General features: G+C 34.6%; 1 protein-coding gene across 6 annotated transcripts in view; it reads left to right on the top strand.

Moving 5' to 3' along the window:
• LOC145263058 (vacuolar protein sorting-associated protein 41 homolog) overlaps positions 1-27,636 on the top strand; it is a 411,356-nt gene that overhangs the window by 139,116 nt on the left and 244,604 nt on the right. For all 6 annotated transcript variants that reach the window (XM_080119907.1, XM_080119904.1, XM_080119909.1 and 3 more), the window contains one exon: positions 26,676-26,771. In XM_080119907.1, coding sequence (XP_079976033.1) covers positions 26,676-26,771 — 96 coding nt within the window. The remainder of the gene's footprint in view (positions 1-26,675; positions 26,772-27,636) is intronic.

The raw sequence follows: 27,636 nt of genomic DNA on the forward strand, positions 1-27,636 counted from the left end.
GGGTATTGAGATTTGGGAAAATCTTTGCAAGCTGTTTTCGGACAGAAATTTGGCTGTCAAAGTTTAACGATTTGACCTTTGAGAACTCTACCAAACTCCTCCACCAATTTTGGGTAGAAACAATTGAAATTTTAGATATAGGTTCCTTGGACAAGTTGTGAACCGACCTATCGCTTTTCTGAAAAAAGCCTTTTGTAGACATACAGAAAAAGCGAACACACATACATACAAACATACATTTTCGCTTTTATATTTATAGATTTCTTTTTAAGAATTTTGTCATTCTGACTTTTTGGTATCTTGCTTAAAATATTGGTAAAACAAAAATGAGTTTTCATATTTTATTTGTGAAAGCAAAAAGTTTTTGTTTTTCTCTTAAGCAAAACATTTTTACTTTTATGTTGGTGTATGCAAAGCGTTTTAGCATTCTGTTCATGAAAACAAAGTCCTGGCCTTTTTTTTTCTTTTGTGTGTGTGAAACGTTTTGATCTTTCTTTTTATTATTACTGAAAGCTAGGTGCTATGGTTTTCTGTCAATGAAAGTAGGGTGCTTATGCCTTCCGCCTTCCAACCACGAAAGTGGAGTATTTTTGCCTGTTGCTAGTGAAGATGAAAGGTTTTGTACTTTCATCTGTGAAAATAGTTTCAGTCTTTCTAATAAAGTTAAAGATTTACGTTTTTTAAACAAAAATTGGATGTTTCAGCCTTCTTCTGCCTATGAAAGCTGTGTGTTCTGACATTTCTGCAAAAGTTACGTACATTGGTCTTTTGTTCGTAAAAGTGAAATTTATCGGTTTTCTTTCCATGAAAGTGAGGCATATTGGTCTTCGACTTGAGAAAGCAGTGTTTCGACATTCTGACTAATAAAGGCAGAGCAATTTTGACTTTCTGAGGTGAAGTATTTCAGCAATTTGCTCATGAAAACAGAACTTTTATGGCCCATTACTAGTGAGAGCGAAAGGTCTTATTTACTTCCTTTTCACCGCAGGAAGAGGTGACACAAGGTCGGAAGGTGAAGGAGAATCAAGCCAGTGCCCCTGAAGAAACGGTACTCTGACCTATTAAAATAAGCTTACTCCATTTGAAAGGCTAGAAGCAATAGCCTGAGAAGATGGGCCTTCTAGAATTTCACTGGACATCAATTAAATTGTGTAAAGCAACAAATTAAAATTATAAAAAAAACTCTTGGTTCAAAAGATTATGTAAAATTGTTAAGTCTGAAATTTAAAATCTCAACATTTTTTTTTTCTTTTTTGAGAAGGCTAAAACGATACAGGTTTTTGTTTTCTTTAAAAGATATGTTTAGTTACTTTTTAAGGTATGAAGCAAGACCTGATTGAATTCTTATTCTAAAGCGATTTCTTTTCAAAGTTAAGTAAAAAAAAAAAAAAAATTTAAATGCTCTTTCTTATCAAAATGCATCATCTGAAATCTTTATCCATTTATTTTATTTCTTTTTCTCTTCAAAGTTGAATATTCAAACGGGTAATTTCTGTTCTTGGCATTTTTATTTCAACAGTATTAGAAAAAAATTTTTAAAAATTGTTTACTTTTTTTCATTCAGATGTTGATTTTTTTTTTTACGTGCAAGGTATTTGAGAAAAATTTGATACTTTTTTATTTTTATTTCACAATTTCTTTTTTAATGGAAATTGCTCCAGACAAACCATGAAGCCACATGATGTATGGAGCTAAAAAAAAAAAAAATACTACTTCCGATCCTTGAACCACTATTATTCCTAATATTTATTAATAACCTCCCTGATAACATTGTGTTTGAGATGGGTGTATTTGTCAATAATACAATACTCTATAACATGCACGAGGGAAGAATGGATATACACAAATATAAGTCAATGGTAGAATCCTTAGAAAACAACCTCCAGACTGTTGTGGAATAGATCCATAAATGGATGGTAACATTTAATGCTACTTTGACTAAGCTCTTCTCCTTAAGCAATTACAAGAAGTCTTCCCAATCACTGCTAGCCATAACAAATAACACCATTCAAACTCCTCATTCACAGACAATATGACTGAAACACGTACAGTGAGGACATTGTGAAGGCTGCTGCAAAGAAGGTGGGTTCCCTCTATTGTGCTAGAAAACTTCTCACACCTGAGAGTATCCTGTACCTCTACAAGGCCACCATTCGCTTATGGATGGAGTACTGTTTCCACATCTGGGTTGGTGCATTTATTGTTAGTCTCTCCCTCTTGGACAGGGTCCAAAGAAGAGTTTCTAATCTAATAGGTCCCACATTGTCAACTAACCTCCAACCCCTGTCCCATCACCGCAATGTTGCATTCCTGTGTCTTTTTTGCAAGTACTATAATGGAATGTTCACTGAACGCATTGCATTTATCTCCCTCGACGTACATACTTCCAACAAACCAGCAACAATATCACACCCCTTCACTGTAGACATCCCTAAATGCCCGAAACTCTTCTACTCTAATAGTTTCTTCTTTTGGACAGGTAAACTTTGGAATTCCCTTACTGCTACCTGCTTCCCTGACTGTACTAACATGCATCAGTGTAAAGCTAATGTAAACCAACATCTTGCTCATCTCCCTTAAACATGATCTGAAATAGTAGCCTCTTATGTCCAAGTGGTGATGTGCTTTGTTTGAGGTGAATGTAATTAAAAAAAAACAAAAAAACTTCAGGATCAACAACAAGCCAACGATAAGTGTTAGATGGATAGATTCCAACCCAGAAAACAACACTTCTTCCTCCTTTGTCAGCAACATTGCTCATGGAATTTGAGAATTAAATGAAAAAATAATTGAGAGTTACAGTATTTGATAACAGTAAAATGGCTAGCAAGCACTGGAATATTGAAAGCGAATGACCTACAATATGATTTGGAACCGATTAAGTGATTTGGAAATGTGCCATTTTCTTAATTCTTCAGATTTGGGTGTCTTTTTTTTAATAAAGAGGGTGTTGAAGTAAGAAGCTTAGATCATGTATGTCCACTTCCAACTCTTCTGGAAATATATGTGAATGTTATTTTTGTTCCAAAATTATTAAATCATCTGGATTTCAATAATCTATATATATAAAAGGCAAAATGTGTGTGACCATTTCATGTATATCTCGCAAAGATTCTTTCGCACACGCTCTGGGGAGGGGGTGTTACAATCGCTTACAACTGTTTATATAGCCCTTAGATAATAATATCTACGATTTAGGAACGCGGTTCGCCTCTACATTTATTTACGTCGACTTTTATGAGATTCGCGCTATTTCGCTCTGTCCCCTGTTTGTCCTGCTTTTTAGTATAAATAAAGTGAAACTAAAAATTCAAACTGTGTGTTCTCGGCATCGCGCCGGGAAACGCCCAGAAGCAATTAACTTTGATCAATGTGGGCACAAACTCCACTTATATCAGACAATTGCTATTCAATCTGGACAATGGGGAGCTGGGTTCCCTCTCCTCAACATCTGTGTGGGGGGGAAAAAACCAGTCAAAGTTGGGTAAACAAACCCAAACGCTGCCTCACAGCAAAAATTAACTGCGTAACTTCTATTTGACCTCATTAATTAGGTCAAGTAGAAGCAGCAGAGTTAACTTTTATTGCGGCCACCTGTTTTTAATACTTAAATAAATCAATTCAGACACGTTTTCGTTGTATGTCGCGGTGGCCCAGTGGTTAACATTGCATGTTTTTTTTGTTTTTTTTTTCACACTTAATTTCCAACTTTCTTCGTTCGGGTTCGGGTTCGATCCTCATACTCACCTACCAAAACTTTTTTTTTATTTTAACCTCCCCTCCCCAGAGTTTTGATTTATCCAAAACCACACACACCTCAAAACACCCAGGCATCGCCGGGTACCCTCCGCTAGTCTATAATATAAATCTCGCCTGTCTGTTTAAATGTATGTGTGTATGTTTTTATGTCTCGCAAAAACTTTCGACAGAGTGGACAGATTTTCACAAGATCAGTATCATTTTGAAGCTCGACTCTTCGGAGGGCAAATAGTGCTAGAGCTTTTTATATATATATATATATATATATGTATATATATATATATATAATTAAATTTTACCATTTTAGCTGATTCTCTTTCTTCCACTTTCTTACTTTATCTTATTCTCTTTCTGTTTTTACTTGATTCCTCCTTGTTTTGTCTGCCTCATACTTCAAATCAATTCATGATATGGGTAGAGAAGTTAGTTTGAGTTCGGTGCAACCCCCACACCGGTTAGGAAAGTCATCTTGATGAGTATTTATTTCTCCCCCATCATGAGAAATGTGACACAAGAGTTGGAAAGTGGGAGTGAAAAATCAGCACCCTCCACCCTGAGGAGGGCCATTCTGATCTGCAAAAAAAAAAAAAAAAAAAAAAAATGCCTAGACAGCCCTGTTGGCATTTCCCAGTGGGGGTGCTTCAGGCAATTAGTAATAAACTAACCCCTTCTCAAACAGAAGGTAAAGCCTGGGAAGGTGGACCTCCTAGAACTGCAGAGGACCGGCATCATACCACAATCAATAGAGAAAAGGCCATTTCAGAAATTACATAGACAAAGAAACAAATCACAAGGCAACATCTTTTTTTTTTTCTATTAACCACTCTCATTCCAGTAAAGAGGTGGGTCCAAAAATTTTACAATGTTTCTCAATTAAAAGTAGGCTAAGCTAAAGTAATGAGCCTGTGGCTTTAATAGAAGCCATCTTTGAGTGTCTTTGTATTTAGCTAAGAATTACACCATATGTCTAATCTACCATACCCCCCCCAATCATAAATACAATGTTTTCAAAGATTTTTTTTAACAAATACGTGAAGATTATGGACATAGAAAGGCCAAGTATAACCACCTGCTTTGCTGATTCTTTAATCTGCAATAATTGATAACGCTTCGGCAAACTAAAGCCCTCTCCAAATTTATTGCAGAATTTTATTTTCTTCTTGCGTTATTCGTTTGCATCCTAACGACTTATCCGTTTTTGGTAGGCATTGTTGCATGAATATCTTCCTTGTAATTGTTTTGCTTCATTGCAACATCTGTTTATTTTTTTCTTTTACTTTTTTCCAAAATGTATTATTTTTCTCCACCTCGTTACTGCTTGAAGGCTTCAACCATCACAGCAGAAAGAATTTCTGTTTCTCTTCATTTATTTGCTTGCAAGTCTAACTGGCATTATCTATGTCTTATATAAAAATATTCTGTTGGGGAAAATGTTTGTGCTCGGTGTTAAAAATAAATGATTTATTATACCAGAATTTATTCTGTGACCCCCACCCCACACACACACACACACACATTTGCTTGCTCGACAACATCGCCGACCCCAATGCTGTCTCTGTGGTTTCTTTCCTTTTCATCTTCTCTTCTGGATGCGTTGTCATCCCTCTCACATTGGTGGCTGTGGAGGGATGCGCATAGGTTCAAAAGTCTGAAACACAAAACAAACTGTGACCCATTCTGCAAATATCAGTTGCACTCTGGGTGTGTGCGTGACACCATAAACCCTCTACATGCTAAGGTTCATAGCTATATTCCATCGTCTGCCGAGGTTGTGTTCATCAGTTGATGACTGCCTATCTCAATCTGCTCCAAATTTTGTGATTCATACTTTACATTTGCAAAGTTGTACCAGTACCATGTCATGTGATAATGATTTATAACAAAGACAACAACCTACGGCAGACGTTTTTCCGGCATGTTACGAAGATCATTAAAAAAGTATAGCCTTTTATTTTATTTTTTTTTTAACTCCAAAAATTGAAGAGCTATGAAAGCGGGAGTGGTGCTATTAAAACGAGCGACCTTTTGTGCTCCAGAATTTATTTTTCTGCATAGTCACCAGCATACTCAATGCACTTTTGCCAGTAATTCAATGACGCATCTTGACTTCTGATGAATGTCCATGATGTGGTCAGCTCTCACACCATCAATATCTGTAACAAAGAGATGAAACTTTTAGGTCATAAACACATAAGTTCAATCATCATAACACTGCAATTTGATCCATTAAGGCGGAATAAAAAATAGGAGGCATTACTTTTATAACACTCCCTTGTATTACCAAATGCTTGATGTTGTCCCACCTGCTAATTTTGGTTTATAAACGTCAACTTAACACACATCAATTCATCTGTTCCCGTGGTCGAGATGGTTAGGTCGCAGGGTATTTTTTCCATTTCCTTTCCACCTCCGCGTCAAAGCTTTGGGGTTCAAGCCTACCTTTATACTAAAACTTTTTTTTCTTTTACACCTCCAAACACCCGGCCAACGTTTTTTTTTTTTTTTTTTTTTTTTTTTTTTTTAAACAAGGTTGTTTTGATCTACCCCACCCCCACCAATACACATCTCCAAACACCAGGGCAACGCCGGGTACCCCCGCTAGTATATATATATATATATATATATATATATATATATATATATATATAAGCGAAAATATGTATATGTGTGTGTGTTTGTATGTCTCGCAAAAACTTTTGACACAGGCCACGGATTGTCACCGCATAGGTATCATTTTCAAGCTCGAACCTTCGGCCAACAAATATAAAAAAATTGGCCCAAAACATTAATTCCTTCACCCTCAACTAGACCCTTTTCTGCCATGAGGGGTGGAAAAAAAATTGTATTTTCATGACAAGATGGCTTCTACGCATGCACAAATGACGTCGGAACTTGAATTAGTTTAAATATTAAAAAAGAAAACAACCTCATTTTGTCAACGTCCTCTTAGCTCAGTTGATAATAGCGTGGCGTCATTATCTAAAGGTTGTAAGTTCAAATCATGATGTGCGATGTCTTATTTTCTTGGGGGGGGGGGGATTTTAAAGTTTTAATATTGAAACAGGATTATTTATGCCATTTTTCACGTATGCTGTTTTTTGTTTTTGTTTTGTTTTTTTCAGATTTTTTTTAAGAAGTTTTAACGTTCATTTTTCTGGGGGTTTTTTTTTTTTTTTTTTTTCCCCCATCACATTCGCGTTTTCTTTTTTTGGTTTTGTTTTTCGGATTTTAAGAAATTTTAACATTGTTCGTTCGCCTTACGTTTGTTTGTTTTTTTGAGGGGGGGGGGTTCAATTTTTTAAAAGTTTTAACTTTTTTTTTTTTTTGTTTTGTTTTTTTTAAATATTTTAACAGGGTTATTCTTATTCTTTTGTTTTAACCCCCCCCCCTTCCCCCCACGCCCAAACACAACCTCTAAACACCCGGGCAATGACAGGTACCCCCGCTAGTCTATAATATAATCTCACCTGTCTGTTTATATGTATGTTTGCCTAAAACTTTCGACAGAGGTGGCGGATTTTCAGAAGATCGCTATTGTTTTGAAGCTCGACCCTTCGAACGACAAATATAAAAAAATTGGCTAAAAACATTAACGTCTTCACCCTCAGCTGTGCACTCTTCTATAGGGAGGAGTTGCTTTTTTTCACTTTGATTTTCGAAGTCATCCCCTCTTTTCGATTGACTCGCCTTAATTTAAACCTTCATCACTTCCGGTTTGGCAATGAGTGCAACAGCAAAGGTCACTTTTTTTTTCAAATTCTTTTCCTCCTTCACGGTATGGGTTCGAGCCATCCTGCCTACTACCACATTTTTTTTTTCTCAACACACAGCTCCAAACACCTGGGCAACGCCGAGCACCCAAGCTAGTTTAATATGGAAGAGAAAGGCATAGAGTGGTGGTTCCCAATCATTGTGCCATGGCACATTAGTCAGTCATTGAATGATTTACTGGTGTGCCACGAAAAGGTTATAAGTGAAGTTTGCATATTATAATCAGTTTTGTTTTTTTTTTGTTTTGTTTTGTTTTGTATTAATAAAAACAAACATTGATGTCTAAACGATAAAAAAAGAAAACGAAATGTTATCTGAATCGTTTTAGTTTTAATTTTCTGATAATAGTAAACATTCATAAACGTATTTTATATCTTCAATCTCGTTTACAATATTAACAGATTCTTAGATATTTCTTATCTGATATCTAAGTGTTTTTAATTAAGGTTTTAATTGGGAAAATAAAAGAAAAACATGTTTGAATGTGATAAAAAATATCTTGGATTAATTTTGTTCCATTTTATATTCAATTTATATTTTATGGACAAATTGTTCAAAAAGAAAAGGTGATAGCGATGGAAAAAATAATTCTATAACTTTATTTAAAAACGCAAAAGTTTACCGGTTGTATAGTGATGATTACTTGAAATTTGGATTTCACTGTATTGGAGATACATACATTCCTTCTCCGTTGTGTGTTATGTGCAGCCAAACGTTATCAAATAAAGCATTGGTTTCAAGTTAGATTAAAAGATACCCTACTACTAATCCTCCTAACCTTGAAGTTAAACTTTTTTTTTTTTTTCATAAAAAGCTTGGAGTAGAAAATATTTAGTTTTTTTATAAACCCTGTGTATCGCTTTATTGCAGGTCAATATTTTTGTAATTTTGAAATTGCTATGAAACAAGTGAACTTTGGTATAACACTGGAAGAGTATAACAAAGTGCCTTACTTCTCTGATTTTTGTGGAATTTGAACAAATATTTGGAAAATTAAGCTAATTTCTCTATTTTCTTGAAATTTTTAGTGTGCATCACTTTATTGCAAGTGTCTAAAAATGTATATTTTCGGTAATAAAACAATATTCTAACTTCATATTTCTGTTTATATGAAATAAAGAACATCTCCAGTAACAGTATTAACCAAAACATGAACGAATTTCACATTTGATAAGTTGATGGCAAATTTTTCTAACATGACGAGCAGAAACTGGTGTGATATTTGGATTTTCAACTAATAAAGACAATGTCCTCCAATCTCTTCCAAGCTCCTTGGTTAGATCTATGAGAGATAAACCTTCTGTAAGGCCTGCAACAACACGTTCCTTTTCACTAGCTGTCAATCAACCCTTTATTGGTATTTTGGGAGACCTGCAATAAAGTGATACACACTTAAAATTACCAGAAAATAGAAAAATTAGCATAATTTTCAAAATTTGTACAAATTCTACAAAAATCAGGGAAATAAGGCACCTTGCTATGCTCTTCCAGTGTTATACCAAATTTCACTTCTCTGCGTTTCATAGCAATTTCAAAATTACAAAAATATTGACCTGCAATAGAGCGATACACATCTGCTTTGAGAATTAATTAGACATTATTGAGATGGAATGTAAAAAGTTTGGTAAGCACTACTTCGGACAGAAGAACTCCTATTGATGGCAGAGTATAACTCTAGCGGGAGCGTTTTCTCTTTCACAAACACCTCTGGTGCTACCAGATCAGGCTGTCTATTGGCTTCCTGGGACGAAATGCACCTACATTGATGTTCCTTTTTGTTTTTCTATTCTCTTTTGTAAAACTTAATTATGTTCTACAAAAACAAAAACAAAAACAGCTCCTTTCCTCTCCCCCCATTTTTTTCCTTCCACTTCCTCTCTTCGCCCTGTCGGTGGGGCTTTAGAATACACCAGCTACATCCCCCCTGCAGAGAGTAAAAGTCCCTCAATGGGGTCACCAGTTTGCCGTGGGTGGCGTCCCTTGACACCTTGGAACGGAATTCTGGTGGTTGGGGCTTGCGGAGGATAGAAATGGTTTCCTCCCCTTCCCAACACACCACTTTGGCCCTTACCTCGGCTAGACGAGCGGTCGGAGAGGCCCACTCCAATCAATCGACTGGTTACGCCTAGCCCTAAATCAGACAAACGCAAGAAAACACGCTCGCGCTCTCCACATTAGGCAATAAACTGATTTAGTAAGCGGTGGCTGAAGGGTCAATCAACTTGCTGAGTACGGACGAAACATGGCTGGAAAACCAACATCTCTTCCAAAAATAAGGCACTTGGAGGGGACGAAGGAAACACAGGTGCTGGAATCCAACAGTAAGAAGAGTATACTTCTGCTGTATCCCTGTTGTGTTTGGGGTGAATGGGTCCCCCCCCCCCAAACACTTCCCACATAGGGCTCCGAGGCGAGTGGGGAGCAGCAGAAATGAAAAATAACCAAAAATAAAAATGGAAAAAAAGAAAAAGCCTCCCAAAAGAAACCACACGGAAATATTGGATATTTCCAGCTAAGAGGAAGAAGATTTACAAAAACAAAACTTTCCAAGATTTATCATCCTGGAAGCTGAAGATGACAACCTCCTGACAAGACTGTCCCCATTCTTGATACAGAAAGAAATTGCTGCAAGAATATCACCCAAAGCGGTTAAGAATTTAAGAAATGGAACAATTCTGGTAGAAGTGAATAAAAAAAAAAAAAGATGCCAATATCCTCTTAAAAATGGAAAAATTCCATAATAAAAAGATCAAAGCATATCCTCACGATAAAATGAATTCATCAAAAGGCGTTATAAGAAGCAAAGAACTATCATACTGTTCAATTGACGAAATAAAAATCGAACTAAAATCCCAAGGACTAACAGACATAAAAAGAATATCCATTAAAAAAAATGGGAACCCAATTTTAACCAACACCTATATCATAACGTTTAACACGCCAAAGGCCCCAACAGAAATAAAAATCGGTTATACAAACGTAAAAGTTGAACTATTCATATCAAACCCACTTAGATGTCAAAAATTCGGACACCATGAGGATGTATGCTATAATCAACCTGTATGTGGCAAATGTAACCAAAAAAACCCAGACCACAATTCAAACGAGTGTACAAACAGATGACAATGTGCAAACTGCGGAGAGGACCACCCAGCCTATGCAAGAAGCTGTGACATATGGAAAAAAGAAAAAGAAATCGTAACAGTAAAACAAAAAAAATATATCATTCCCTGAAGCAAGGAAAATTGTAGACAGATATATGACTGAGAAAAGTTATATAAATACGATATACTCGTTGAAAAATTAAGAAAACTTGGACCAAACGACTGGCAGAAATTCATAACTGAAATAAAACCAATAATTAGATACCACAAAAACGAATACATACTCTGAAATAAACCAAAACAAAGAAAAGAAATATCAATTAATAAAAACACCAAATCAAACAGAAATAGAATCCGCACAAACCCCTAGCACATCCAGAATCAAAGAATTACCAATACAAGAAAGAATTAACAAAAAAGAGAACGAAACAAAGCAAGAACTAAAACCCTCCTACAGAACACCACGATCTCAAACAAAAACAAATAAAAGCCCAAGCTCACAGACCAAAGATAAAGACAAACAAAAAAACACTATGCCACCAGGACTCGAAAGCCATGAAGTCATGGAGATTGAGTAATCCAAGAACCCAAAATAAAAGAAAGAAAATATAAACCATGACTAACAAAATCCTACAGTGGAACATAAGAGGATTAAAAATTAAAATCGAAGAAATACAAATACTTATCAAATCCCTATGTCCTGCAATAATTTGCCTAAAGGAAACACACTTAAAAGAAAATGACAAAATTAACATAAAACACTACTCAATATACAACCACATAAACAAATTATCATGCAAAGCCACCGGTGGATCATCAATACTGATAAACGAAAACATTCCACACACCAAAGTGAACTTAAAAACAAATATGCAAGCTGTTGCAATAACTGCAACACTACACAAAACAGTAACCCTGTGTTCACTCTATATACCACCAAACGAAACAATAAACGAAACAGAATTAAACAATATAATCAAACAACTACCTAAACCTTTTCTACTACTGGGAGACTTCAATAGTCACAATATATGGTGGGGCAGTAAAAAAAAACAACAAAAGAGGCCAAACCATAGAAAAAATAATTAACCAAAATGATCTATGCCTACTCAACAACCAAGAGAATACACACATGCACCCACCAATGGGAACCCTATCAGCAATCGATATAACTCTATGTGACCCAACTATATACATGGATTATAGCTGGAGAACACATAAGGATACATGCAGAAGTGAGCACTTCCCAATCATAATAGAAAACGAGAATTCCAAACTAGAAGACAAAACACCTCGCTGGAATTTACAAAAGGCAAATTGGAAAAATTCCAAAATACATGTCAACACAGATTAATACCTGAAGCGAATCTTAATTTAGAATACATCACATATTTCAGCAATACCCTACTCACAATAGCCGAGGAGAACATACCAAAAAGTTCCACTCCTACAAAATATAACAAACCCTGGTACAATAAAGAAAGCCAGTCGGGTTTCAGGAAAAATAGAAGCCCCACCGACCACTTAATAAAACTGGAAACACGCATAAGAGAAGCATTTGCAAAAAAGAACCTTTAATAGCAATTTTTTTTTGACATACAAAAGGCGTATGACACCGCTTGGAAATACGGAATCCAAAAAGACCTGTATGAACTAGGACTTAGGGGCAGAATGCCAGAAATTTCTTAACAAATAGAACCTTCCAAGTACTCAGTCCAAAAAAAACAAGAAATGGGTGTCCCCCAAGGCAGTATCCTGTCTGTCACCCTCTTCAACATTAAAATAAACAATATCATAAAAAACATAGACCCAGGAATTGAAAACGCCCTATATGTGGACGACCTACTTATATACTACCAATCTAAATATATACAAACAGCCGAACATAAACTACAACTCTGTCTGAATAAAATAAACAAATGGGCCTTAGAAAATGGATTTACATTCTCAGAGGAAAAAACTAAATGCATCCACTTTTGCAAATTACGAAAATTCCACCACGACCCCAACCTGAAACTGGATAACAAGAACATCCCACTCACCGACCAATATAAATATTTGGGTATTATATTTGATAAAAAATTGACTTTCATACCACATATAAAATATTTAAAAGCAAAATGCCAAAAGACAATGCAATTGATCAAAGTCCTAGCACACACCGATTGGGGTGCAGACAAAGTCACATTATTGAAACTATACCAAACTCTAATCAGATCTAAAATGGACTACGGATGCTTCATATATGGAGCAGCAAGAAAGTCCTACATAAAAGAACTAAATACAATCCAGCATTTAGAACCTCTCCAGTAGAAAGCCTCTATATAGAGGCCCATGAGCCTCCACTGATTCTAAGACGACAGAAGTTAGCGCTACAATATTACCTAAAGCTGGCATCATGTCCATCAAATCTTGCATACCAATGTACCCTCCACCCACAATACACACATCTCTTCAACAAAAACGAAAATATCATCAAGCCCTATAGCCTCCAGATAAAAAACCATCTCACAGAAGCCCAAATGGACATTACAAAAATACATAAATATAACAAATCAAAAACTCCACCCTGGATGATCAAACAACCACACATAATATTAAAATTAAATAAATATCCCAAAACGAAAACCCACCATCAACCTTCCATGAAGAACTACTTACCATCCAGAATACATACAAAGAATATACACAAATTTACACTGACGGATCAAAAGATGGAGATAAAGTAGGATGCGCAGCCATCCACAAAAAAGTAAAACTAAAGAAAAGGCTCCCAAACGAATCTTCTATTTTCAGCGCAGAAGCAACAGCCATAGATTTGGCACTAAATATAATAACCAATGGTGACCATCAAAAATATATCATATTTACTGACTCACTTTCAATACTCATATCTCTAAAAGAAAAAAAAATGACAAACCCACTTATTACAAAATTGCTAAACAAAATAGATGCCATAACCATGGAAAAAAACATTATCTTTTGCTGGATACCAAGCCATATCGGCATCTACATGAATGAACAAGCAGATAAGGCAGCAAAGGAAACTCTGCAACAAAACCACATAAGTGGAAAAATCCCCTATACAGACCTAAAGACTAAAATAAACACATATTTGAAGAGAAAATGGCAAGAAAACTGGAGCTCCTGTACCAAAAACAAATTATTCCAAATAACACCAAATATTGGAACGAGAGACACCAAAAAGTTAACAAGAAAGGAAGAGGTAGTAATGGCCAGACTGCGAATAGGTCACACTCACATCACCCACTCACATCTACTAAAAGGGGAGGAGACACCAAACTGTATAACGTGCCAAGAACCCTACACAATACACCATATACTGACAAACTGCATTGACCTTGAACAAATCCGAACAAAGTATTACCAAGAAAAAAATCTGAAAACAATATTAAACAAGATTGATCCCCAAAAATTATCAATTTTCTGAAAGAGATTAAAATATACTCAAAAATTTAAGGAAAGACCCCCCCCAAAAAAAAACCTTAAGAAGAACAAACCAATATATAACACAACATAACTAACCTTTCGGCATTAAATGACCCCAAAGTGGTTGATATGCTGTAAAACAAACAAACAAACAAACATTCACAAACACCTGGTTCTATAATGTGCTATGAGAATTAAATAATTAGCCGTAATGTAAAAAAGTTTGGGAACTACTGGTTTAGTGTCATAAACAGGATGTATTAAAGACAATGGTTCCATAGGGTTTAAGTAGTTGACATTTCAAGGCAAATCAGCTCAGTATGGGAGCGAGTTTAATGGAAGTGACTGATGAATTTAAGAATGGAGCTCTGATAAGCTCTGTATGTAAACTTTGGAACAAATAGATCTGATTACAAGATCGCATAATGACGAGAAGTGTTTGTAAAATAAGCATTCTTTTTTATTTTCAAGTAATTAAAAAGGGGAGTATTTTTTTTTTTTTTTGTACCTTTTTTTTTACATAGGCGTCACCACATATCAAGGCCGATAGGCCACTCAAGGATAAGAGTTAAAGAGTGTAGAGTAGTCAAAAGGACAATATAGTAATCGATAGTAATGGAAGTTCGGTAAATTTGTTAACTTAAGTGGAACGGCTCATCAGAAACTTGTTCACATTGGACTTGAAGACAACCATATTATAGACAGCTGGAAAGCAGGAAAACGGAAGACAATTCCACAGGCGTGCAGTTCTAAGAAAGCTTTGATCATGGAAGTATGACTGAATATATGCGAAGGTTTACAATCTCGTGTGATATGCATTTGTAATCCTATTCATAAATATTTTTTACACTTGTTGGTAAGGTTGTAAAGTATGTTGTGCGTTTCACTGAACTTAAATGCTAATTTTTTTATTTTTTTTTGTGAATCTGTACTTTTGTTGCTAAACTTTGCATTTTTAGAACCAATTTCTGTACCTGTGTATTCAGTCATTAAAGAATGTCAAAGATGATAATCTCTTTACATAAAATTAAATGGTTTAATCTAAATAATATTGAAATAACTTTTGATCAGAGCATTTAAATAGTGAACCGCATATTAAAGATTTTTATGCAATAGAATATTTTTATTAGAGCAACATTTTGAACAAACCAACTGTTATTGATTTTACTTATTTTTTGATACTTTTCTTAATTAAATACTTTGGAGATGATTCCAAGTGGATTCGAAAGTACTCGGTTTGCACTTACACTACACTAGTTTGATCTTCCTCTGTTTGATCTTCCTCTGTTTGATCTTGCTCTAGTTTGATCTTGCTCTAGTTTGATCTTCCTCTAGTTTGATCTTGCTCTGTTTAATCTTGCTCTAGTTTGATCTTCCTCTGTTTAATCTTGCTCTAGTTTGATCTTGCTCTGTTTGATCTTGCTCTGTTTGATCTTGCTCTGTTTGATCTTGCTCTGTTTGATCTTGCTCTAGTTTGATCTTGCTCTGTTTGATCTTGCTCTGTTTGATCTTGCTCTGTTTGATCTTGCTCTGTTTGATCTTGCTCTGTTTGATCTTGCTCTGTTTGATCTTGCTCTAGTTTGATCTTCCTCTGTTTGATCTTGCTCTAGTTTGATCTTGCTCTGTTTGATCTTGCTCTAGTTTGATCTTGCTCTAGTTTGATCTTGCTCTGTTTGATCTTGCTCTAGTTTGATCTTGCTCTAGTTTGATCTTGCTCTAGTTTGATCTTGCTCTAGTTTGATCTTGCTCTAGTTTGATCTTGCTCTAGTTTGATCTTGCTCTAGTTTGATCTTGCTCTAGTTTGATCTTGCTCTAGTTTGATCTTGCTCTAGTTTGATCTTGCTCTGTTTGATCTTGCTCTAGTTTGATCTTGCTCTAGTTTGATCTTCCTCTGTTTAATCTTGCTCTAGTTTTATCTTGCTCTGTTTGATCTTGCTCTAGTTTGATCTTGCTCTAGTTTGATCTTCCTCTGTTTGATCTTGCTCTAGTTTGATCTTGCTCTAGTTTGATCTTGCTCTAGTTTGATCTTGCTCTAGTTTGATCTTCCTCTGTTTAATCTTGCTCTAGTTTTATCTTGCTCTAGTTTTATCTTCCTCTGTTTGATCTTCCTCTGTTTAATCTTGCTCTAGTTTGATCTTCCTCTGTTTAATCTTGCTCTAGTTTGATCTTGCTCTAGTTTGATCTTGCTCTAGTTTGATCTTGCTCTAGTTTGATCTTGCTCTAGTTTGATCTTGCTCTAGTTTGATCTTGCTCTGTTTGATCTTGCTCTAGTTTGATCTTGCTCTAGTTTAATCTTGCTCTGTTTGATCTTGCTCTGTTTGATCTTGCTCTGTTTGATCTTGCTCTAGTTTGATCTTGCTCTAGTTTGATCTTCCTCTGTTTGATCTTGCTCTAGTTTGATCTTGCTCTAGTTTGATCTTGCTCTAGTTTGATCTTGCTCTAGTTTGATCTTCCTCTGTTTAATCTTGCTCTAGTTTTATCTTGCTCTAGTTTTATCTTCCTCTGTTTAATCTTCCTCTGTTTAATCTTGCTCTAGTTTGATCTTGCTCTGTTTAATCTTGCTCTAGTTTGATCTTGCTCTAGTTTGATCTTGCTCTAGTTTGATCTTGCTCTAGTTTGATCTTGCTCTAGTTTGATCTTGCTCTAGTTTGATCTTGCTCTAGTTTGATCTTGCTCTAGTTTGATCTTGCTCTAGTTTGATCTTGCTCTAGTTTGATCTTGCTCTAGTTTGATCTTGCTCTAGTTTGATCTTGCTCTAGTTTGATCTTCCTCTGTTTGATCTTGCTCTAGTTTGATCTTGCTCTAGTTTGATCTTCCTCTGTTTGATCTTCCTCTGTTTGATCTTCCTCTGTTTGATCTTGCTCTAGTTTGATCTTGCTCTAGTTTGATCTTCCTCTGTTTGATCTTCCTCTGTTTGATCTTCCTCTGTTTGATCTTCCTCTGTTTGATCTTCCTCTGTTTGATCTTGCTCTAGTTTGATCTTGCTCTGTTTAATCTTGCTCTAGTTTGATCTTCCTCTGTTTGATCTTCCTCTGTTTGATCTTGCTCTAGTTTGATCTTCCTCTGTTTAATCTTGCTCTAGTTTGATCTTGCTCTAGTTTGATCTTGCTCTGTTTGATCTTGCTCTGTTTGATCTTGCTCTAGTTTGATCTTGCTCTAGTTTGATCTTGCTCTAGTTTAATCTTCCTCTGTTTGATCTTGCTCTAGTTTGATCTTCCTCTGTTTGATCTTCCTCTGTTTGATCTTCCTCTGTTTGATCTTCCTCTGTTTGATCTTGCTCTAGTTTGATCTTGCTCTAGTTTGATCTTCCTCTGTTTGATCTTCCTCTGTTTGATCTTGCTCTGTTTGATCTTGCTCTGTTTGATCTTCCTCTGTTTGATCTTCCTCTGTTTGATCTTCCTCTGTTTGATCTTGCTCTAGTTTGATCTTGCTCTATTTAATCTTGCTCTAGTTTGATCTTCCTCTGTTTGATCTTCCTCTGTTTGATCTTCCTCTGTTTGATCTTCCTCTGTTTGATCTTCCTCTGTTTGATCTTGCTCTAGTTTGATCTTCCTCTGTTTAATCTTGCTCTAGTTTGATCTTGCTCTGTTTGATCTTGCTCTAGTTTGATCTTGCTCTGTTTGATCTTCCTCTGTTTGATCTTGCTCTAGTTTGATCTTGCTCTTTTTGATCTTGCTCTAGTTTGATCTTGCTCTAGTTTGATCTTGCTCTAGTTTGATCTTGCTCTAGTTTGATCTTCCTCTGTTTGATCTTGCTCTAGTTTGATCTTGCTCTAGTTTGATCTTCCTCTGTTTGATCTTCCTCTGTTTGATCTTCCTCTGTTTGATCTTGCTCTAGTTTGATCTTGCTCTAGTTTGATCTTCCTCTGTTTGATCTTCCTCTGTTTGATCTTCCTCTGTTTGATCTTCCTCTGTTTGATCTTCCTCTGTTTGATCTTGCTCTAGTTTGATCTTGCTCTGTTTAATCTTGCTCTAGTTTGATCTTCCTCTGTTTGATCTTCCTCTGTTTGATCTTGCTCTAGTTTGATCTTCCTCTGTTTAATCTTGCTCTAGTTTGATCTTGCTCTAGTTTGATCTTGCTCTGTTTGATCTTGCTCTGTTTGATCTTGCTCTAGTTTGATCTTGCTCTAGTTTGATCTTGCTCTAGTTTAATCTTCCTCTGTTTGATCTTGCTCTAGTTTGATCTTCCTCTGTTTGATCTTCCTCTGTTTGATCTTCCTCTGTTTGATCTTCCTCTGTTTGATCTTCCTCTGTTTGATCTTGCTCTAGTTTGATCTTGCTCTAGTTTGATCTTCCTCTGTTTGATCTTCCTCTGTTTGATCTTGCTCTGTTTGATCTTGCTCTGTTTGATCTTCCTCTGTTTGATCTTCCTCTGTTTGATCTTCCTCTGTTTGATCTTGCTCTAGTTTGATCTTGCTCTATTTAATCTTGCTCTAGTTTGATCTTCCTCTGTTTGATCTTCCTCTGTTTGATCTTCCTCTGTTTGATCTTCCTCTGTTTGATCTTCCTCTGTTTGATCTTGCTCTAGTTTGATCTTCCTCTGTTTAATCTTGCTCTAGTTTGATCTTGCTCTGTTTGATCTTGCTCTAGTTTGATCTTGCTCTGTTTGATCTTCCTCTGTTTGATCTTGCTCTAGTTTGATCTTGCTCTTTTTGATCTTGCTCTAGTTTGATCTTCCTCTGTTTAATCTTGCTCTAGTTTGATCTTGCTCTAGTTTGATCTTGCTCTAGTTTGATCTTGCTCTAGTTTGATCTTGCTCTGTTTGATGTTGCTCTGTTTGATCTTGCTCTGTTTGATGTTGCTCTGTTTGATGTTGCTCTGTTTGATGTTGCTCTGTTTGATGTTGCTCTGTTTGATCTTGCTCTGTTTGATCTTGCTCTAGTTTGATCTTCCTCTGTTTAATCTTGCTCTAGTTTGATCTTGCTCTAGTTTGATCTTGCTCTAGTTTGATCTTGCTCTAGTTTGATCTTGCTCTAGTTTGATCTTGCTCTAGTTTGATCTTGCTATAGTTTGATCTTGCTATAGTTTTATTTTACACTACACTAGTAACTTTTGGGAAATCTATTATCGTCCCAGTACAACTGCAAAAGTGGTAATTACTAACCTTAAATATCAGTTTTGGAGAAACTGTATCTTAGATTGTCATTACTTGCGATGTTGATTAGGATGTTTGTCAACATAATAGAATTGATCTGAACAAACCAGCATCACCTCTCACAAATAATTTCATATCGGTTCCAAATGAACTGAATGTCTGGACGCAAAAGTGATAAAGTAGCCTGTTGAGCATCACCTGCATTAAATAGAATTAAATGCTGTAGCTACTCAAAATACACCCGTGAAACGAGCATGTCACGGAAGAATTGTGTTGTCTTGAAAAATTAATTTACATTTCAAAATACAAGTGTGATACTATGGAAGGAACAAAAAAGAGGAAATAGGTTTATCGGCAGAACAAAGATATAGAAAGTTGTTTCTAAAGGAACACAAAAGGAAATTGAATAAGATTGTTAATCAAGGTGTGGCAGTGAGTGCTTTTTTTTTCTTCTTTTTTTGCATTATCATATTCAAGTTAAGCTGCACTCAAGGAATGACTTATAATTTGAAAAATGAATGTACATCCCAAAATACAAATGTATAACTCATAATTTCATTTCTCAACAAGAAGTGATGTTAAATAAGTACTTTGATTTATGTTAGTGGAAGAATACCCATCCCAGGAGGGGTAAAATGAATTCCCCAAACAGTTTTGCATCACTTTTATGTCTCTTTACAAAAATTAAAATATAAGTATAAATCTATTAAAGCTTATGTCTAGAATTCTTATTCCAATTTTGATCAGAATTTATTACATGATTTGGATTCTAAAAAAAATATACAATTTAACATTTAAGCTTAAGGGGTCTTAAGAAAAAAATGTAATTTAGAGAATCTTGCATAATTAATGTCCAATAACTAGAAATCAAATTTAATGCAAATTTGAAATATTTTCAAATGGGAAATTGTCCACATATTACACTTCATAAAAAAAAAATTATTTTACATAAATGTAAGCAGCAAATTCAGTGCTTGTGTAGATTGATAATCTTTTAAACCAACGCATTTCAGGTGAAAACATTACATGTCATGTCGAAATTAGTGTAAATTCCAAAAATCATGAAAAATGTTCCAGTAGAAGATTTACTAGATGTATTTTTAACAAAAAAAAAAAAAAATCATCAATTGCATTCTGAAATTGTGTTTTAAAATGGCGGACCCCTAATTTAAATTAAGGGAGATAAATCCGTTTGTCATATTGAATTGGATGCACAATTCATTTACGTTAAAACATAATAAAACTGGATAATTTGATAAATGCTATTTTTACTTGTAATTCTTTTCCCTACTAAATCATTTTTTGGAATTTGTATTAATGACACATGAATACATAATGTTTTCACCTGAAATGCGTTAATTTAAAAGATCACCAATCTATACAAGCACCGTGAATTGTTTGAAAATGGTTAATAGTAAAACTGATTTTAATCTTACAGAAAGAAGTCGAATGAAATTGGCATGTGTTTGTGGTTCTGCTTGTATGTCGATCTGCTCTTCCTTTCATTTGTTATCGCAACCCCAACCCGACCTTCTTCGGGTGCCTTGTTAAACACTAAAGCCATTATAAAACTTTGAATGCAACTCTTTATTGGAAATATGGAACAGTATTTTGTCAGTCTAACATGCTCAAGTTTGAAATAGCATTTTTTTTTTTATCTGACATGCTCAAGTTTGAAATAGCATTTTTTTTTTATCTGACATGCTCAAATTTGAAATAGCATTTTTTTTTTTTTATCTGACATGCTTAAGTTTGAAATAGCATTTTTTTTATCTGACATGCTTAAGTTTGAAATAGCATTTTTTTTTTATCGGACATGCTTATGTTTGAAATAGCATTTTTTTGTATCGGACATGCTCAAGTTTGAAATAGCATTTTTTTGTATCTGACATGCTCAAGTTTGAAATAGCATTTTTTTTTTATCTGACATGCTTAAGTTTGAAATAGCATTTTGTTTGTTTGACAGGCTTAAGTTTGAAATATTATTTTTGTTTGTCTGTCATGTTGGACGCATCTGAAAACTATTTTTTAATGTCTGCAAATCAATGTCGTTCACTAAATTCTTAATAATTAAGAGTCATTTTCTTTTCTATTTTATTCTTTAATGAGTGAAATATTTTATTGCCTCTTTCCATTGAACTATTATTGACCACGCAAAAACCATGGAAACCTCAGATAATTTAGTTCCTTCTGTTCGGCATATATGTATCGATTTTTGTCTATTTGTATTCAGTAGATTTTAAATATAAAAACTACGACAAGTTCAGAAAATTTAGGAAAGAAAATGAGTGAATATTGGATTCGACTTGTTTTTCCATATTTTATTCGTAAGCTTTTATTTTATTTCAGTTTTCCTTTATTTGGTGAACTTATCGAATATAAAACATAATTTTCTCTTTATTGGATGAGTTTTCTCTCCCCATCCTCTGAAAAAAAGAAAATTCTTACACATCTCCTTAAAGAGGATGAAGTGGGGGAGTCTGGGTTCGGAGCTTAGAATCAGAATTATTCGCAAATCAATGTTGGTGGGGTTTTTTTATGTGAAAAATTGAGACAGTTCTTTTCATTTGACTCCATACCTCTGAAGTAGTAATCTAATGTGGAATTTCACAATTTTTGCACAAGTCTTGGTAAGTTTTTTTATATTTATTTTAAAGACTACTCCACATCAATGTTACGATGTTTTGCTAATCATTATTAGCGACATAAATTATTTTTCAATAAAAGTTGGGAAATTAATCAAAAGTAATCCATTTTGGTTTACATACTCACTTGTAACCTATTGCCATTAATAATAAAAAAAATAAATATCTAATGAGTTTAAAATTACTAGAAATATTTAATGAGTTTAAAATTACTAGAAATATTTAATGAGTTTAAAATTACTAGAAATATCGATTTTGAGCAAAGTAGCCTTTTTTGTTTAGCCAATTGTTTACATTCCCTGGTTATTTTGCTCAAAATTAATATTTACGGTAATTTGAAAGTTATATTGATTTTAATTTGAAGGTTATATTGATTTTAATTTGAAACTTATATTAATTTTTAAAGTTATTTTAATGTAAATTTATATTAATTTAAATTTTAAAGTTAAATATTTATTTTTAAACACAATAGGTCAAGAATCTGAAAATGAAACTCGCCTTTTGAAGATTTTTTTTTTCTCAAAAATAAACAATTGTAAAATGTAAAACGACAGAAAATTTGAGAAATTAAAAAAGTAAACGAAAAAATTTTCATATAAAATCTGAATTGTTGTATGGAATGTTATGAAGAAAGAATCATTTCAAATTATTTTTTGACGAAATGAGAAAAAAGAACTGCCCTCAGCCCTAACTTGTCTGATAGTAATCACGTGGACTCTTATGTGTCAAGGTGATTTACATTTGGTATGAGATCCTCTAAAAGATTCACTTTGAATTTTGAGAATGCATCAATTATTCGCTATAACATGACCTGTTTTTTTTTTTTTTTTTTTTTTTTTTTTTTTTTTTTTTAACATGACCCTCAACCTGTCAGACTGAGGTATTCCGCCTAGGTAATACCTAAGAGGTCCACTCTTCCAGGCCTTGTTCATCCTGCTTTTGGATAGAGTAAGTTCATTGCTTACTGCCTGAAGTGCCCTAACCCAGGAATGCTGACGTGTCTGTCCAGGCAATTTTTGCTAGGTCAGAGTGCTCTTTCTTTAAGGGTACTGATTTGACTACTCCCACCTTTCAACCTTGTGTCACATCTTCTTACAGTTGGAAGGAAGTAAATAACTACGCGGTGAAGGCTGTGGTAATGTCTAAGAGCAACTTCCTTTGGATGGATCATATTCCACAAATTTCCTCAGAGAAATCCACTTTGAATTTGAAGAATACACCAATTCTTGGCCTTGATATTTTTTTTTCCTTTCCAAAAGGTGTCAAATTTATGCAGAACATTGTAAATGAAGCATTTTTGTATGTTTTATGTTGAGAAACGATATCAGTTGTGTCTTCATTGTTGGATTGTCAGCTAAGAAAAGTTTTCAAGGTTGTCTTTTGCCTTTGGAAGCAATAATTCATCTTCTTTTAGACATTTTTTGTTCTCGTAACGCTAATCAACCATTATTCCCGCCACCAACATCAGCTTTTCTATTCAATCTTTCGAATTGTTTGCTGCAGGCAAAATTAATCAAGTGGAATGAAGCAGTTGAGTGCTTATGTTGTTAATAATCAAAATGAAAGGATTATACTCCTTCACTTCTTTTTCTTTTCCTTTTCTTTTTTCTCTTTTTCCTCTTTTTCCTTTTCTTTTTTCTTTTTCCTTTTCTTTTGTTCCTCTAGTCCCTCGCCAAACTTTCACGAGAAACACTCGACTAGTTGAAACCACTATCGATAATTTCCCTCGCTCTTTATCTGTGCCTAAACCTAAACATAGATTTCATGAACAAAGTTTTTTTTCTTAGAACTGCATGCCTGTGGAACCGTCTTCCGTTTGCCTGCTTTCCAGCTGACTACAATATGGTCATCTTCAAGTCCAATGTAAACAAGTTCTTGATGAGCCGTTCCACTTAAGTTAACAAATTTACCAAATTTCCACTACTAACGATTACTATGATTCTGATACTGTACACTCTTTAACTCTTATCCTTGAGTGGCCTCTTAGCCTTGATAAGTGGTGACTACTATGTAAAAAAAAAAAAAAATAGTCCTATTTTGTTCCTCTAGTACTGATTTCTTTCTTTCCTGTTTTTTCTTTTACTTTTTCTCTTTCTTTATTTGAATTGTAATTTTTATTTTAATTTTTAAAGTAAAAATGTTTCATTTTAAAATGTTAATTAGTAACGTTGGAAACGAGTATTTTGTATTTTTTTTTTACTTTTTTATTTTTACTTATTTATGCATTTGTTTTCCATCTTTCTAATTCTTTTTTAAATTTATAAAATTTTTTGACTTTTTATTTCAATTTTTGGTTCATATTTTGCATGTGTTTTGTTTAATGTTTTTTAGATTTCAGAATAGTTCTGTCAACAATTCCCCATTTTATTTTATTGTCGACAATCATAATTGAATATTTTATAAGCGTCTATTTATCATTCTTTTCAAAGCTGTTATATCATCTGTCACGCTTAAATCATATTTTAAACATTCTTTATAGTTTTTGCAATAAATGGTTTTGAATTTAAGCCTTAAAATGTGGATTCAATTGAAAAGTTTTGAAAAATTTTTTTAAATATTTGATCTTAAGTTTGAAGTATTGTTTTCTTTGTTTTGTTAGGCTCAGATTTGAAATGAGGATTGATAATGTGTATTGGATTATTTGGACTATTGTTCTCATCCTGAGTGTTATTATGGTTAACCACATATGGTGAGAAGAGACACCATTTACCTTTATGGGACAGATTAAAAATTATAGGCAGAACTTTTGGAGGTGTAAGGTTTATGGGGTGTATGTACGTCGAGTGTGGGGGGGGGACAAGTGCAATCAATGCATCAAAGCACATTCCATTAAATACTTGTAAAATAGACACGGATGCAACATTTTGATCAAGGGACAGGAGTTGGAGCTTCGTTAATAGTGCGAGACCTATTAGGTTGGATATTTTTTTTGGCCCTAAATAAGGAGATTAGTGGTAGATGCACCAACAAACAACATGCATTCGCAAATTGTGGCTTTTAATTTTTAAACATCTATAAGTATAAAAGCGAAAATGTATGTTTGTATGTGTTCGCTTTTTCTGTATGTCTACAAAAGGCTTTTTTCAGAGAAGCGGTCGGTCGCTTCACAACTTTTAAAAACTTTTTATATCACATATAAATCGTAATATCTCACAGTTAACAACGAAGCTCGCATGTCTATTTAATTTGCTTGATTTCGGGAAGATAAATATTCAACATTTGTCGCTCGCCACATGTGGGTTAGTCTCTTTCCTATAAAATCGTGGGAAAATACAAATCCCGCAGTCAAACTTGACCTCATTAACTCATTAAAACGGGCACCTGCCAAATCTAAGTAATTAAATAAATTCAAACGTGTTTCCGTTAGCATCTCGCGGTGGGACAATGGTTAACGTCGCATGTTTTTTTTTTTTCACACTTTAATCTACAACTTTGCCTCAAGGGTTCGGGTTCGGGTTCAGGTTCAATCCTCATACTTACTTTTTTTTTTTTTTTTTTTTTTTTTTTTTAAACCCCCACCCCACCCCCGGAGTTTCCACACACACCTCCAAATACCCGGGCAACGCCAGGTATCCCTCGCTAGTTTAATATATAAAAGGAAAAATGTTTGTGTGTGTTTGTATGTCTGCCAAAAACTTTTGACAGACGCATCGGACCATGACAAAATTGGTATCATTAAAAAGAACAATTTCTTGGATGAAAAGCATTTAAAAATTGACCCAAAAGATTAATTCTATGCTGGTCAACTGGGCCGTTTTTTTTGCAAGGAGGGGTCACTTTTTGCATCAACATTTTTGAAAGTCATGCACCTAGCAATCTCAAAGTATGTTTAAAAAAAACATTATTTCGACCCATTGTGGCCGTGACAGCTAGCGTGCTTGCTTTTTTCACCTTCTTTTCCTCTTTCACGTTACGGGTTCGAGCTTGCATACTGCGGCTATTTTTTTTTTTTTTTTTTTTTTTTTTTTTTTTTTTACAGTTTCACAGCCACTTGCTGCTATTTTGATTAAAACAAAAATTCTCTTTTTTTTTATATAAGGGTCTGGGGGTTGGTTGCTCAATAATAGCCTTAGTATACTACTTTTCTCCACCCAGGCAATGCCGGGTACCACTGCCAGTCTGTATATAAAAGTGTATTTCAATAAGTCCCTATTTTCTTGTCTCCACACAAAGGCAGTTTTTTTTTTGTTTTGTTTTTCATCAACATTCTACCACTCCAGAAAATCTCCCTCCTGACACAATCCTCTACATACACAAGAGCCAAATATGTCCTAAAATGGAGTACTGTTGCCACTAGAGTATCCTTTCCTGTCTTGACAGGGCACAAAATCGTCTTTGAAATCTAATGAGCAAAGACCTTTTCACCTCCATACTTCCTCTTTCTCACAGAAGAGACATTATGAGTCTGTATCTTTATCGTTACTTTTATGAGTGCTCGACTGAGCTTCAATCTATCCCCCATTAATATAAAGCATTCATAACAAATACTCATCTAGCTACAACAACTCTCAACAATTTCACTCACTCTCCATCTATGGCTAAAACTAGATGAAAATTCCATGACCTCTTGGGCCACGTGTGTAACACGTCTATTTCTGTCCTTCTTGAGCCATGTTTTTCTTTTTTATATAATCTTTTTCTTTCCTTCTTCCTTGTTGTGATGTCACCTTGCTTACAGGTCTATCAGCAGCATACACACGTCTGCGCTCTGTTACATATGTAAATTTGATGAAAGTATTTTAGATAATCTGTATTATGGAATTTTTTTTTTTTTTTTTTTTTTTTGACGTGAATTTTTATGTCAATTTGTTTCAAATTTTTCACTATTTTCTTTTTTTTTTTTTCTCCTTAGGATGTAGAACCAAAATTGAAGTATGAACGTCTCGGAAATGATTTAACTGCAATTTTGAGTAAAGATGCTGCAAGTTGTATGGCTGTTCATGCTAAGGTGAGTCATTTTTCTTTTTCTTGTAAAGATGTGTTCTTTGATATAACAGGGGCGCATGCAAAAAGTTTTATTGGTTTATGGAAAACAGATAAGCCATATGTATTATTTGGTTTCATCGGACTACTGTTCTCATCTTGTGTGCCATTTTCACAATGTTTCAATCCATGTAACCTCTGACCTTCTTCAGGTGTATCTTGTCAAACTCTTGAATCTTTCCATTGAACTCAGGAATCTACACATAATTTTGGACACAACCCTTTATTTAATCCACAGGGGTAGCATGTCCTTGTTCCATCAGCCTTGACTTGGTAGGAGTCCAAAGTATTTTGCAATTGTATTTTCAGTGTTGCCCACCATACACTGGGGATTGAACCTTCAAGAGTGTAAATTAGAACTGAATTTACCAAGTACTTTATCCACTAAGACCATGGGTCCTTGCAGACAATAATCCTGAGTGTGGGTAACACTCCAAATACAATTGCAAATTATTTTGAACTTCTACCCAGTCATGGTTGACCAAACGAGAGAATACTACTCCCATTGATTATACAGGGTGTCCAAAAAGTCACTGAAGGGTTTTGAATTTAAAAAGATTCTTTATTTTTTGATATCTTTCTGTAATTTTAACACAATCTGACTAAGACATTGGGAAATTAAAAAAAAAAAAAAAAATGTAAAATTCAAACAATCTTTATTTATGAAAAATAATATCTTTTAAAATGTTGCTCATTTTCAGCTTCATATTTGTGCTCTTTCCAAAACATTCATGACAGATTGCAGAATCTCTGGATTGCAATTTAACTCTATTATTTCATTCTGCGAGCTGGCAGACCTCAAAACGTCAAACCCCAAACCCTGCAAGAAT

The sequence above is a fragment of the Euprymna scolopes genome, chromosome 38 (assembly GCF_053919585.1).
Source record: "Euprymna scolopes isolate OS-2025 chromosome 38, ASM5391958v1, whole genome shotgun sequence".
Taxonomy (NCBI): Eukaryota; Metazoa; Mollusca; class Cephalopoda; order Sepiida; family Sepiolidae; genus Euprymna; species Euprymna scolopes.